The sequence below is a fragment of the Panthera tigris genome, chromosome B2 (assembly GCF_018350195.1).
Source record: "Panthera tigris isolate Pti1 chromosome B2, P.tigris_Pti1_mat1.1, whole genome shotgun sequence".
NCBI lineage: Eukaryota > Metazoa > Chordata > Mammalia > Carnivora > Felidae > Panthera > Panthera tigris.
In genome coordinates this window covers 147,245,490-147,260,257 of record NC_056664.1, presented here as the reverse complement: position 1 = coordinate 147,260,257, position 14,768 = coordinate 147,245,490, and the positions used below count along the sequence as shown (strand labels likewise).

General features: G+C 42.6%; 1 protein-coding gene across 4 annotated transcripts in view; it reads left to right on the top strand.

Moving 5' to 3' along the window:
- Positions 1-14,768, top strand: part of PDE10A (phosphodiesterase 10A) — a 369,960-nt gene that overhangs the window by 334,688 nt on the left and 20,504 nt on the right. For all 4 annotated transcript variants that reach the window (XM_042987509.1, XM_042987506.1, XM_042987508.1 and 1 more), the window contains 2 exons: positions 826-981; positions 6,430-6,602. In XM_042987509.1, the coding sequence (XP_042843443.1) occupies positions 826-981; positions 6,430-6,602 (329 nt within the window). The remainder of the gene's footprint in view (positions 1-825; positions 982-6,429; positions 6,603-14,768) is intronic.

Here is a 14,768-nt window from a genome sequence, read left to right as displayed (position 1 = left end):
CGGCCCAGGTCACCAGCGCCCTGCACCGTGCCAATGGAGGGTCAGCGCCCAGCGTTTCGCCCCTTTTGGTCGCTGACTTCCCTTGGCCGCAGGACGCCCACTGCTCTGCCAGAAACCCTATCTTCCTTCCCTGGTTCCCACAGAAGATGGTCCGCCTCCCTTCTCTGCCAGGATTCTCTGTCCCCTCCCTGCAGCCCTGCTACCCTCCTGACCCTCTGACTGTCGGGACAGGCCCACCTGCTCCCCGCACCCACCCCTGCGCTCTTCTCCCAGGACCCCCTGCTTCTCCCTCGCTCCCGCAAAGGTCTGCTCGCGTGGACTTTCTGTGGCCTGCCTTGCTGTATTAACCCTTCACCCCCTTGCACCCGCTCTGTGGTCTCTCTCTCACCGGACAGCTGGCCATTTTTTCACCTGCCATAGGATTTACTTCTTTTCTTCCTTGTTTGTTTGTAATAACAATAATATTGTTGGAGTTTAACCCGGAACGGGTTTTGAATGAAATGCTGAAACGGTCCCCTCCGACAGAGTTCCTTGCCCTGTGATTCTTGGGAACGTTTGCTTTAATTTGATAACCACCATGGACTTTTCCCCGGAGTTGGGCAGGAACACTCAAAAATGATTCAGTTGTCTATTTTGAAAGCAGAAAAACAACAAAAGAGGTTAAGAAAGAAGACAGATCATGTGGAACTTCAGAGATTCCTAAGGATGTTGGCTGTTTCAATGGCAGGACTCTGTCCCCACGATAGGAATGCTAAGCTGTAAATCTTCTCCTATCCGCTGCTTTGTTCTGAACATCTGTGCACTGGATTTTTTTTTTTTTTTAAGCGCAAAGGACTGCTAATTGCGTGTCTGTGTCACGACCTGGACCACAGGGGCTTCAGTAACAGCTACCTGCAGAAATTTGATCACCCCCTGGCCGCCCTCTACTCTACGTCCACCATGGAACAGCACCACTTCTCCCAGACGGTGTCCATCCTGCAGGTGAGACCTCACACCGCCTGCCCGCCCGCGGCCTCCGCGGTCCCCTCCCGGGAGGTTCTAGTGGTTCCGAGTAAACGCGGGGTTTCGGTTGGGCCTCCTTCAACAGCTGCAGCTGTACGTCCCCGCAGAACCTCGTGTGTATATCCTCAGTAGGTAACTGTGGGGTGCTCTGACCATGAACCCTCGGTGAAGGCTTTGAATACGTATCTGTTTTGCGGCCACGTTCGAGTTTGAAGTAGGTGATCCTCTGAGGCGAAGTGTGTTTCGCGTGTTGTATTTCTTTATACGGATCGTCATATTCTCAAACCCCGACATGCTGGATGTACACCTGGAGGGTTGGGCAGGTCCAGGTTTAAGTGCATGAAGTCCTTCTAGTTCTTTTGTGTTCATTCTTCTCAACTTGCCGCGTTTAAGGTGTTCTTGCTACTTGACCTAGACTCGGACAGGCGTCATCGAATCCATACCCTGACATGACCTAAAACCTCCCGTGGGGGTTGTGACAGGGAAAGACGTATCAGGGTCATAAACAGATGGGCCTATCTCTGTTCAGGAAAGGCTTCCTTCCTTTTCTGGAAATTACCGTACTCTCTGCTGATTTGACATCTTATGCTTAGGATACTTCTCTGAGTAGTTCTCCTCAGACCCATCTAACTGCCCCCTTGAATTCCATTTTGACAGCAAACATATTCATTGAGCTCCTCCCAGCTGCCAACACCCATTTTAGGCCCAGGGGTTGTAGTAACAACAAAGACAAGTTGTCCCCCCCACCCCCCACTGGAGCTCGCAGTGTGGACTGAGGGAGGTCCGCGTCCAGAGCTCTGCCCTCACACTGCCATTCTCCCTGCTCCCCCTTCCTTCTCTCTGGGGTCCTCGTGGTCACCGATAGGCTGTGGCTGTCACACCAGCGTCTCAGACCAGGGCGCAGGGAGACTTCTATCTCCAGACACCTCAACTCAGCGTCCGATGTGACCAAAATGGGGGCGGCCTCCACCACCCAGCCACCACAGGGGGATGACCTTGGAGTCATTGTTCCCCTCGCCCCCAGCGTCCCGTCACCAAGGCCGGCCAGTTTTATGTTTTGTCAAGACCGCTCCAGACTTGACCGATTTAAGGTGATATCCGAGAGGAACAGTAAAAATTCCAGGTTCCAGTCACTAAACTATGAGACAGTAATGTATTGTTAGATCGCATGGACGTCCGTGATGCCTCTGTTTATCTGTATAAAAGATTATGGAAGGTTTTGCCTGCCGCTGTCCTGATCTCCACAGATCTTTATCACCATGGCTACCCAAAGACTGTGGATCTGGAACTATCCTTCCCCTGTCAACATGGCCCGACAGAAGATAAATAATTTGGTATATAATGGTACAGAGGCCAGCTTAAATCTATCCTTTTCTGTGGATGCGTTCTGAATGGATAGACGTGATCTTTGGCTACCAAACTGAGCTGTGGGCCTAGGTGTGTCTTTGCTGAGTGTCCTTACTACCCCCTCTGCTCTGACTGCAGAAGTCATACTGGAGATTTGGTCCTTTTCGTCACCACCATCGTCAGAGTAATCATTCAGTCACTCATCAGGCATTCAGTATAAATACTCTGATAGTTATTACTTAGTATACATAGACAGATAAATCAGAAACTTCAGAATTGTGCACATATTAGCACGTTGATTTTTATTACCATTTATTTCCATTTTAGAGATGAGAGTAATGTACATCGAAGAGGTTAAGTAACTTGTCCGCTATCATACAGCTAGTAAGTAACGGACCAGGATTACAAACTAGAATTGTTTGACCCCAAACCCTGAGTTCTTAATTACAGTCCTAGCACGTGGTTTGATACGGTAGGTGATCAGATACCAGGATGCACATCAAGCTGTGGCGGTCGTGAATGCTCAACGCCGCGGGCTGTGTTCATCTCACGTCCCCCGAAGGATTCGGCCTGTGGCTTCCTGTGGCGAGACTCGCACCCACCCGGGCCGCATGGCTGGGGGGTGAGCTCGCTTGGTGGGCATGGGGTATTGAAACCTGAGCTCCCAGGCCTTCCCTGAGGAATCTCTTTGATAGAGCTAAGCAGCACAGGGCTTTGGGGGGAACGATTTATGATTAATAATAATCTGTGAAAGCCTGCTGAGGACAGATGGGTGAGTATGCCCACCTGCTCCCGTCCTACCCTACCTGCTGCCCGTGTTGTAGCCAGTGATTATCCTAAAACAGGCCTCCTCCTGTCGTGACCCTGCTAACTACCTTCCCATGATTATTTCAGTTCTGACATGAGGCCTCTGTTGGAACTCTGTCCCCCTGTCACCGTTTCTCTGTGGAGACGATGCGCTTGAGCAGCACGGAAATTGTGTGGCTCCCACCGAACACGTGTGGTCGCACGCTGCTCCCTGCACACGTGCGACTCCCGGTCCCTCAGAATCCGTGTCCCCGCCCACGCTCTCCTGGAGCCCTTGGCTGCACCTGTCTCCCGACGTGCTTCTCTGCCTCTCTCCCACTACACTGTGAACTCCTCCAAGGGCGCACTTCCCTCGTTTAGGGCCACGGCCAGAGCAGGTACTAAGTACGCCGCAAGTACCCTCACACCCGGGGAGACACTGCGGGCTGAGTACCTGCCAGATGAGCGCCCACATACGTTCATTTCGTGGTGGGAACGACACGGCCGGTAAGGAGCAGCGCCCAGGTGTCGCACCCGAGTCATTTCTGCGTGTAAAATGCTGGTGATCTTACGCCTGGTTGATGCAAAATGGGGCGAACTGGCTTGAATTAGCAGAAAATAAACTTCTGACACTGTAACCTGGGAGATTATGGGAAACTTACCAGTTGATACGTAAAAGCGGTAATGGGGTTTCATCATGCTCACCGATGGGAAATTAGAGCTCTTAAAAGATTTCAAGCTGTTTCTCTGCTGTGTGTGGTTACTGTGTGTCCTTATTTTCTGTGCTTTGGAAGAAAAGAACGTGCTGAAGAGTATAGACTGGATCCTCTTGAAGGGAAGGGGCCACTTACTGTTTGTGTGTTCATTTATTGCCTTTGCTCTTGCAAAATATTGAAGGAGGAACTAAAAGGATCCTAGTTACTACTTTTCATTGTAAAGATCCTCTCCTGAGCTTTTCCACCGAATTCCCTTTAATATCAAAAAGTAGTCAAAGACATAATAAACTGAAGTCGCCAACAAATATACAGATCCTTTAAAATGGGTCTCCCTCTGCCATAGATCATGGATATTTACACTTTTGAGAATCTGATGAAATACTGTGCTTACGAAGGACATGTTCAGCATATGATATGATATATATAATATCATATGTAATATACAATATATCATATGCTGGATGTGATATATATTTATTTATTTTATATATATACGTATATATATATACGTATATATACATACATATATATATGTATATATATATATGTATGTATATATACATGCAGTGAGTTCACAACTTTGTGGTCCCTGAGAGGATTTCTGGAACCCAGGCTAAGAGGTCCCCATTTTATCAACTGTGTGGTAGAATATGTTTAGACGTCATCACGTAATGGTCCGCTGCTGATAGAATGAAGCATTACATGCGTGTCGCGTGTGATTCCCCCTCAGACAGCCTGACAGTGGTGCACGTGTTCCAAGGGCCCACACCAGCCTGATACGTGGTAATGGCTGGGCAGCGCGGGTGACAAAGTATTGAAGCAGCCCAGCCACCTCGCTGGAATTAGGGGCAGATGAGAGCAAAGCAGGCTTCCTAGCAGCAGGCAGAGCGGGGTCTTTAGCCTCCTGCCCTGAGATTTCGGCGAGTGGACGTGGGACGGGGCTTAACAGCTAGCGGAGTTCGTCCGCCTTTCCAGAGCCCAAGTCCCCTCCCCGTGGTGGCCGACGGGGCTGGCGGCTCTTCCTTGCGCCGAGGCCCTGCCTGCCGTCACGTGCACCCTTTGGCTCCGTTGAGCGTCCGCGAAGGCGGCCGCCGGTGAGATCGTGCGGCTCAAATCGCCGACGCGGCCGGTTGATGTGAAACTCTGCCGTTGCTCTGTGGTCACAGAAGAGGCTTGCGCTGTTTCAGCAGATACTTCAGCTCAGCCAGACGTCAAAGAGTCGCGCAGTTTTATGACTTGAGAGTGAAATCACACGTATGAAAACGCCTTCTCAATTTAAAACGTTCCGCAGACGTCAGGCCTTCCTATCGTTATTGTCTAGAAGATACCCAAGTCTGGGGCGCCTGGGTGCCTCAGTCGGCAGAGCATCCGACTCTTGACTTCGGCTCAGGTCATGATCCCAGGGTCGTGGGATCGAGCCCCCAAGTCAGCACAGAGCCTGCTTGAGATGCTCTCTCTCTCTTCTCTCTCTCTCTCTTTCTGTCTCCCTCTCTATCAAAATAAATCAATAAACTTGAAAAGGACAAGAAAACGAGTGGTGCATGTACAGCCTTGTTTCAGCATAGTGGGAAGGTGACAATGTTTCGGTGAGATGTCTGACTTTGTAAAAAAGTACACTTTCATAATTTCAAGTTTTTAATGTATTGTATCAGCCAATAAAGATAGCTTAAAACAAGTGAAAGCAATTAACCATCGATTACAGTAAGATTGTGTTGGCTCATCATGAATAATTGAGCAGTAATTGACGAGCCCACAGTTGAATGCGTCTTTATTATTTCAGTCTTTCTTGTTTGAACAAATTGGCCCATTTTTATCTCAATTACCCATAAAGGCTTATAATTCTCAGAGGAAGAAGTTATTATAAAAAGTTTTTAAGAGATTTCATAAGCAAAAGGATGCTTCTGAGGAAATAGAGTCCCAATGACCCACGTTTGGGTCTTGTCTACACAGACGGTCTGCCCTCCCACCTTCCATGAGAACAGAAGAGAGGTTGGGCCCCAGCGTCTGCACCTCAGTGACGTGTGCTTTACGTGAAAGTGTTGTTGCCTGTAGAGAGAAACTTTAATATGCCTCACTTAACTATTTTGAGGTTGTGGGACATTTTGTTTTAGGATATGGAAAATGTTTACTGTTCATTAGACTTGAAGTGGACGAAGATACACGTGACTTTTTAAGCCCATTAATTTCCAGTATAATATAAAAAATGACCAAAGGCTTGCATTAGTTTAGGAAGAAATGTCTCTTACTTAAATGCATTTTCTAGTCCTTGAATTACTTACTAGAAATATCCAACACCAAGGTATGTATTCGAATCCCTGGGATTTTGTGGTAGCGAATGATGTTACGGTCGTTAAAGGATGCATTTACGCGGTAGCTTGGGTTTTGTAGCCTAAAGAGAAACCGCAACGTTGATTTCCTTGATCATTACAAACTGTTCTTTTGTTTCCCCCAAACGTGTCATTTGTGTGCCAGATGCCATTGGCCAAACTGTGTTGTTTCAAGTGACGGGACGGGGACGTGTCGTGAGATGAGAGCTTATGCTTCCTACTGGTGGTGTTTCTTTGTGTTTTTTCCATAGCTGGAAGGGCACAATATCTTCTCCACCCTCAGCTCCAGTGAATACGAACAGGTGCTTGAGATCATCCGTAAAGCCATCATTGCCACAGACCTTGCTTTGTACTTTGGAAACAGGAAGCAGCTGGAGGAGATGTACCAGACCGGATCGCTAAACCTTAATAATCAATCACATAGGTAAAAATAATTTTTCAAAGTTTAGAAGCCTAGGAAGTATTACCTGGAATGAGCGTATCCTTAGAAACAGAAATGCAGTTTAGCATACGTTTGTATTTGAAAGCAGAAATGTAAAAGAAATTGTGTATTTTCTTTTTGGGTCACGTGCACTTTATGCTGACTTTGCATATTTCCTTGTCTGACACAATTGCTGAGTCCACGGTGGGGATAATTAAAATATGAATTGCGATTTCAACTGCTCACCCAGGAACGGGTGCTTGCCAAGAGGCCTCTCCTTGAATTTATTTCGGTCCAGGGTTTTTAGTCTTGGGCTTCACAGATTCAAACTCAGATGAAAATGGGTTCATTTTTCAGAAACCAGATCATCTTGGCCAAGCCAATGTGATTGACGTATAAAACTGGGATTCCGTTTTACTGATCTACAAACGTACATTCTAGTTACCGGCATCAGAATATTGGCATTCGATGTGGTCAGATCATTTGGGAAGCCAAGTGGCAATCCAGAAACGCATTTCGGACATGGAGTCACAAGAGGGGTTAGATTACTGAAAATGCTCTAATGCAGCAAGCGAAATTAGTCGGAAATTATTTTTTCTGAGAAGGTGTCTCTTGCCCGGTGGATTCAGAAATACCTGACGTGTGTTCACTGTGAAGCTGGCCACCGTCTGTACGTTAGACCTCGGTCCGCTGGCTAACCTTCCTGCTTGGCACTTGGGAGGTGTGACCGCCAGCTTTTATTGCTAAGACTTTCCCTTTGCCGTTTCCGTGTGTGACCAAGGCCATCTTAAGTGATGCCGTGTTTATCTTAGATTTGTGGACGTCCACTTAGCGATCTGTTCTAGTCCTGCTGAACTTGGGTCTGTATTCTCTTTGTCTGGGTGCTTTCGTTCTTCCTCCACGATGCGTTAAGGACTGATCGGAACATTTCTTTCTGGAGGAGTCTGAAGGGTTTTAGAAGCCATCCACTCAGGTACCACAAACACAAAACACGAAGTCTACTAATGACTATGGATAAAAGTTGCCCTCTTCAAGAATATTATATACACAGGATATAATGCTGTCCATTCCTTTGGGTAAGCCACACTTGTGGGTGGTTCAGTCCGCCTTCGAACAGGCAGATCCGGATTTTGTGGAGCCTGAAACTTACACGATCTGGGGAACCTTGTTTCAAGAAAACAGAGACATCTTATTTTCCCCTCAGGCAGTCTGAACACACTGTCAGGGCCCTCCTGGCATCATGGAAGGGATCAGTGTGTCATGAAGGGCCACAAAGGTTCTTCCCAGCACACACGTCTTCTGCCTGCAGCCCAAGGGACCCCGCGATCTATAATGATCGTGTCTCTGAACCTGCAACGGGCTTTGTGTGCAGCTCTTGTAGGAACAGGTGTTTGTTCACAGTTCTTTCTTACAGCGGTGAAAAGATGGGGAAAAATACTACCCTGCAGGAAAGTAGCCTTCGGCTTACCCAAACCCATGTGCGTACGTCTTCTTTTTAGGTTATAAGTAAGAACCGTGTAATTAATACCAAGTTTCTTGTATATATTTTTAGCAAAATGGTTACAATAACAAGTATTATAAAATAGCAAATTAAAAAATCTAATTGCAAATATTATATTTGGTGCTTAATGCATATGTGTGTGTCTTAGTGGTGTATACTGTCTAGTTGTAGAAGATTAAATAATTTGGGGGCAGTTAATAATTTTAAAGGTAATGCATGTTTGCCTTAACAGTTCAACAAGGGCAGAAGTATATGTAAGAAGAATGTTCTTTGTATTTCTCTTCAAATTTTTATTTAAATTCTAGTTAGTTAACATAGTGTGATCGAGAGAGAGCATGAGTGGAGGAGGGGCAGAGAGAGGGAGACACAGAATCCGAAGCAGGCTCCGGGCTCCGAGCTGTCGGCACAGAGCCCGACGCGGGGCTCGAACTCACAAACCGCGAGATCATGACCTGAGCCGAAGTCAGATGCCCAACCGACTGAGCCACCCAGGGGACCCTGCCCATCACCCATTTAGCCCATTCTTCCACCAACCCTCAGTTTGTTCTCTATAGTTAAGAGTCTCTTATGGTTTGCTAGAAGAAGAATATTCTGTTCTTCTGCACTCCATGCCAACAGTCTATTGGGCATATCATCCCAGGCACTTGTGTGTGTGTGTGTGTGTGTGTGTGTGTGTGTGTGTGTGTGTGTGTATACATATGTATATATGTATATATATGTATACACATATGTATATATACATATACACATACACACAAATATATGTAACATCTTGTAGTATAGAGTACTACATAAAGGCTTGTTAAACCTTTCCCTATATTGATGGTTAGACATTTCTAGATTTGCAGTACAAATAAAGCTGCAATAAACTTGCTTAGTTAGTGTTACCTAGCGGTCGTTTGTTTATTTATTTATTTATTTATTTATTTATTTATTTATTTTTAAAAAAATTTTTTTAACGTTTATTAATTTTTGAGACAGAGAGAGACAGAGCATGAACGGGGGAGGGTCAGAGAGAGGGAGACACAGAATCCAAAACAGGCTCCAGGCTCTGAGCTGTCAGCACAGAGCCCAACGCGGGGCTCGAACCCACGGACTGCAAGATCATGACCTGAGCCAAAGTCGGCCGCCTAACCGACTGAGCCACCCAGGCGCCCCGACCTAGTGGTCCTTTAAAAATATGTGTTGTGCAGTGCATGGTGCTAGAAATTTATGAACATAATACATTTTCTAAAAGGATTATAGAAATTCACACTCGTCCTAACATATGGGTGAAAACCGTTGCTCATTAAATAATGCCATTTTCTGATAGCACGCTGCATTAAAGATCATTTCATTTTTTGTTGACTATTTATTGTTCCTACTTCTATGTATGTGTGTGCTCAGAACTTTTGTATTTTTTGTTGAATTGCTTACTTTTTTATAAATCAGTTTGCATTGTATATATTATTAAGGATACTAAAAGTTTCTCTATGTCACGAACATTTTCTTTAGGTGATTTTCAAAAATTCTATTTGGAAATTCTTCTGACCATAAAGAAATTTAATTTCATGAGGCCAAATCTTTCATTTGTTTTTATCAAATCTGGTTTTCTGTCTTGCTTAAAATGGCCTCCCCTGTCCTCACAGTAATATAAATAGTACTTAAAATTCTATTCATATATTTTTATAATTTTGACTTTCATAGTTAGATCTTAGTTCTTCTGAAGTTATGTCTTTTATTTATTCCTGGTGGGTTGAATCAATACCGTTTAATTAATTCATTCTTCCACTGGTTGAAGTTCTCATATAAACTTGAATAATTGTTTGGATTCCTTAAATCATTTAAATGCTAATTATCTAATCCTCAACTGTGATCATACTGTTTTGATTACTGTAACTATGTTGAAATTTATCATACATACCCGGTAAGATAATCTTCATTTTCCATTTACCTTCCAAAAACTTTATGGAAATTGTTAGTTAATAAATGCATTTTTAACATTTTTATTAAAAAATTTGCAGACTTACAAAGAAGTAGAAATTATATTCAAAGTCTGCAATTTATACCTACTTCCTGCATTCAAAACTTGTTGACATTTTACCATATATTTTTACCTTTCTTTTGCAATGTGCCACTTGAATGTAAATTATAGACATCATGACTTTTATCCCCCTCATTGTGAATACTTAGAAAGAAAAAAATATCCTGCTGTCAGTTAAAAATATCCACGTTGGCATTTTGATTGTGGCTGTGTTTATAAATGTAAGTATATTGTCTTCAAAGACATTGGCATGAGTCTTTAATACTGACCACGTTTTATAGTTTGTCTACACAGGTCCTGTCGGTTTCTTGGTAAAATTTATACAGTCGTTCTACAGATTTTTATCAGCTATGAATGTTTCTTCCCCCATTTTTAACTGGAAATACAACTTCCAGTCTACATAAAGTTATGAATGTCTGTATATTTCTCAATTTCACGTCATGTGTTTAGAAACTTTATTAGGTGCTTACACATTTATGTTTGTTGTGTGTTCTTGGTGATTTGCCCTCTTATCAGGGTGAAATCAGTTCTCTTTTTGTCTGTAACACTTCTTGCTTTGAGGTCTTCTGTGTTACGAGCCACCCCAGCTTCTGTATGCTAACTGTTTTATTCTTTTCCGCCCCTCTACTGTCATCCTCCCTGTCTCGTTATTTGCAGTGTGTCTTGTTCCCAGCAGTAGTTGAGGCCCGAAACTACTAACTTCACAATGGACCGTTCAGTCTGTCTGCATTTAAAGTTACTGTGTGTGTGGTTGTCTCATTACCTTGCTTGTTTTCTCTTTAACACTTTGTTCTTTGTCCCTCCTCTCCTGCCTTGAGTTAGCTGCCTTGAGTTTAACGTTTATTTACTATTGAGGGACAAAGAGAGACAGAGCATGAGCATGGGAGGGGCAGGGAGAGGGGGAGACACAGAATCCGAAGCAGACTCCAGTCTGAGCCGTCAGCACAGAGCCCGACGTGGGGCTCGAACCCATGAACCTCAAGATCATGACCTGAGCCGAAGTCGGACGCTTAACTGACTGAGCCACCCAGGTGCCCCTTCTATCTGGCTTTTATCGTTACACCTCTTTATGTTTTAAGTGGTTGCTCTTGAATTTACAGTCTTCATTTTTATCAGGGTCTTTGAATTTCTATCATTCCATTTCTGTATAATGTAAAAACCTTAAAAAACAACCCACTTGCACCCCTTTTTGTCTTTTATGGTGTTGCTAAGTATTATACACACACACACACACACACACACACACACACACACACTGTTTCCAGTGCTTTGCATTTATTTGAGCAGTTTCAGATTTCTATCTGGTATCATCTTGTTTTAGTCTAGAGAACTTCCTTTAACATTTCTTAAAGTATGTGTTGACAGCAGTTTCTTTCGGCCTTTGTTTATCTGAAAAAAACCTTTATTTTGGCTTTACTTTTCAGAGATTTTTGCAGGACTTACAATTCTAAGTCGACAGATTTTCTTTTAGCGTTTTAAAAATGTTCAGTTGTCTCCTGGCCTTCATTTTTTTTTTTTCCTGATGAGAAGTCAGTGGTCATTCTGATGGTTATTCTTCTATATATATAACGTGTCTTTTTATTCTGGCTGCTCTTAAGATTTCCTCTGGCTCCTGGTCCTGCTTGAGGTCCTTCCGCTGAGCCATCTGGGACTGTGGGCTGCCGATTTCAGTGACGTGTAGACGACTTTCCACCGTTATTTTTCTTCAAATATTTTTTCTGCCCCATTTATCACTTTTTTCCCTGCAGCTCCAATTATGCATGTGAGACATCGCTTCGTGCCATCTTAGAGGCTGCTAAAACTCTGCATTGTGGTTTCAGTCGTTCTCTTCTCTGTCCCTCTGTTTGGGTTAATTGGTTGGTCTGTGTCTTTAATTCCACTGATCCTTTCCAGTGTTCTTCCCAGTCTGTTGTTAACTCCATCCAGTGGTGTATTTTAGTTTACTTAGCTTATATGGTGGGCTTTTCAGTTCTGAGATTTCTTCTGGGTTATTTTTGTAGCTTTTATGTGTCTCTGAAAATTCCTTATCTCTTCACCCTTTGTACTCAAATACATATTTTTCTGAAGATTCTTTGACATATCAGTTATTTACAAATTCTTCACACTTTCACCATCTGAGTTTTCTATGAACCTTTTTTGTTGACTATTTTTTTCTCCAGATCATGGAGTACATTTTCTAATTTTTTCAAAGATTTATTTATTTACTGCATTGTGGATAATATGCTGTGTTATCTTTCTGGATTCTGTTCTCTTTCTCTGAAGATAATTGACTGTTACTCTAGCAGCCAATTAAATTCTTCATGGATCACTCTAAACTTATGGATACGTGCCTTTAAGCATTTTTAGCGTGGTTTCTGTTTCTGTTTTGACCTTGGTCCATAGGTCACTAAGGATATGAGGGAAATACGAATCCAGATTTGGGACCACAATCTCTGTGGCTCTCTCATGGTTTCACTTGTGAATTCTGTCAAACATTTACGGAAGAAAGAATATCAATCTTATACAAAATGTTTATGAAGAAGGGAATTGTAACCACCTCATTTTATGAAGCCTGCATAATCCTGAAACCAACATCTGACAAGCACATTACAGAAAAATCAAAGGGGCGCCTGGGTGGCTCAGTCGGTTAAGCTTCTGACTTCGGCTGAGGTCATGATCTCGCCATTCCTGAGTTCTAGCCCTGCGTCAGGCTCTGCGCTGACAGCTTAGAGCCTGGAGTCTCTTTCAGATTTGTGTCTCTCTCCCTGCCCTCCCCTGCTAACACTCTCTCTCAAAAATAAATAAACATTGAAAGAAAGGAAAAAAAAATAGTAAATTAAAGATCAATATTCTTCATAGACATAGATGTAAAATTTATAACAAAGTCTAACAAATTCAGTCACAAAAAACATAACATAACAAGTGGCTTTTATCTCAGGAATAGCATTTGCTAATATAATTCACAGGAATATTCAAAATAAAGAAGAAACTATATGATCATTTCAAAAGATTGTAGAAAAAGCATTTGACAAAAACCCTTATTAATGGGGGGAATATCTAAGCAAACGAGGAATATAAGGGATCTTATTTCATTTCTTAAAGAGCGTCTTCAAAACACTATACCCAGTATGATGATAGTGGTATATAAGGGTTTTTTCCTCAAGTCTAGAAGCAAATGAAGGATGCCCACCATGATCACTTCTAGTCTACTTTGAGCTGGGAGTACTAGCCAGTGCATTACAGTGAGAAAAGGAATTAAAGGCATAAGAGTTGAAGGGAAAAAATAAATCTGTCCTTATTTGTAAATCACATGCCATCATCTACTAAAAATAAAATCGTAAGGAATCTCCAAAAAGTCTGCTAGACTTAATAAGTGAATTTAGCAAGTTTACAGGGATATATGGTCAACATTTTTAAAAAATCATTTATTTTTATATACGAATAGCTATCAATTGGAAATTGAAGCTAATAAAACACTTTTACTTGCTATGTCATTTAAAAAAAACACTTGAATAGATTTAACATGATATCTAAATCTCTATACTAAAAATGCAGAACATTTTTGAGAGAAAGAGCACTATATGGCTAGACTGATGTGTCATGATTTTGAATTGCAAAAGTCAGTATTGCTAAGATGCCAATTCTCTGCAAATACTCCTCCAAAAATGCCAATCCCAGTTGAAGCCCTATCAGGCTTTTTTGTAGACATTGACAAGCTCACCTCAAATTTAGATAGAAATACAGAAGGTCTAGAAGAGTCCAGACAACTTTGACAAAGCAAAAGCCCAAATGGAGGACTTAACACTACCTGCTTTCAAGGTTTACTATAAAGTACTAGGAATCAAGACAGTGTATATTGGTGTTAGGGTAGACAAATAAATTGGTGGAACAGGGAACAGGTTACAGAAGGCATACTATGTAGCCAGTTGATTTTCAACTGATAACTGAATTATTTTCAATAATTCAATGGAGGAACAGATAGTCTTTTCAACAAATGGCTCTTGAGTTTACGGAGTTTTCAGTTGGATGATAGACTTAAATGTAAAAGCTAAACTTATAAAATCTCTAGAATAAAACATAAGAGAAAGCCTTCATGACCTTGGGTAGGCAGAGATTCCTTGGCACACAAAAAGCACTAACCTTCAGAGATGTTGGTCAAAAGGTACATGCTTTCAGTTGTAAGATGAATAATGTCTGGGGATCTAAGGTATAGCATGGTGATTCTAGTTAATAATACTGTATTTTATACTTGTAATTTTGCTAAGAGAGTAGATCTTAAGTGTTCTTATCATACACACAAACGTAACTGTGCTGAAGGATGTGTTAATTAATTTGATTGTGGTAATCATTTCACAGTATATACGTGTATCAAATCACCATGTTGTACAACCTAAATATATACAACTTTTATTTGTCAATCATATCTCAATGAAGCTGGAAGAAACAAGATAAAAACACTAACCTTCAAATGATAGATTGGACTTTATCATGTTAAGAACTTATAATTTTCAAAGCAACCTTTAAGGAAGTCAAAAGTCAAGCCACACCATGTGAATGTGCCAAGCCTGGACCAGGTGCTGGATATGCAACAAAGAACAAGACAGCCACCTTCTGCCCAATGCAGGTTCTATAGAGAGACAAAGGGATGTTGGACTTCATCTGAGGG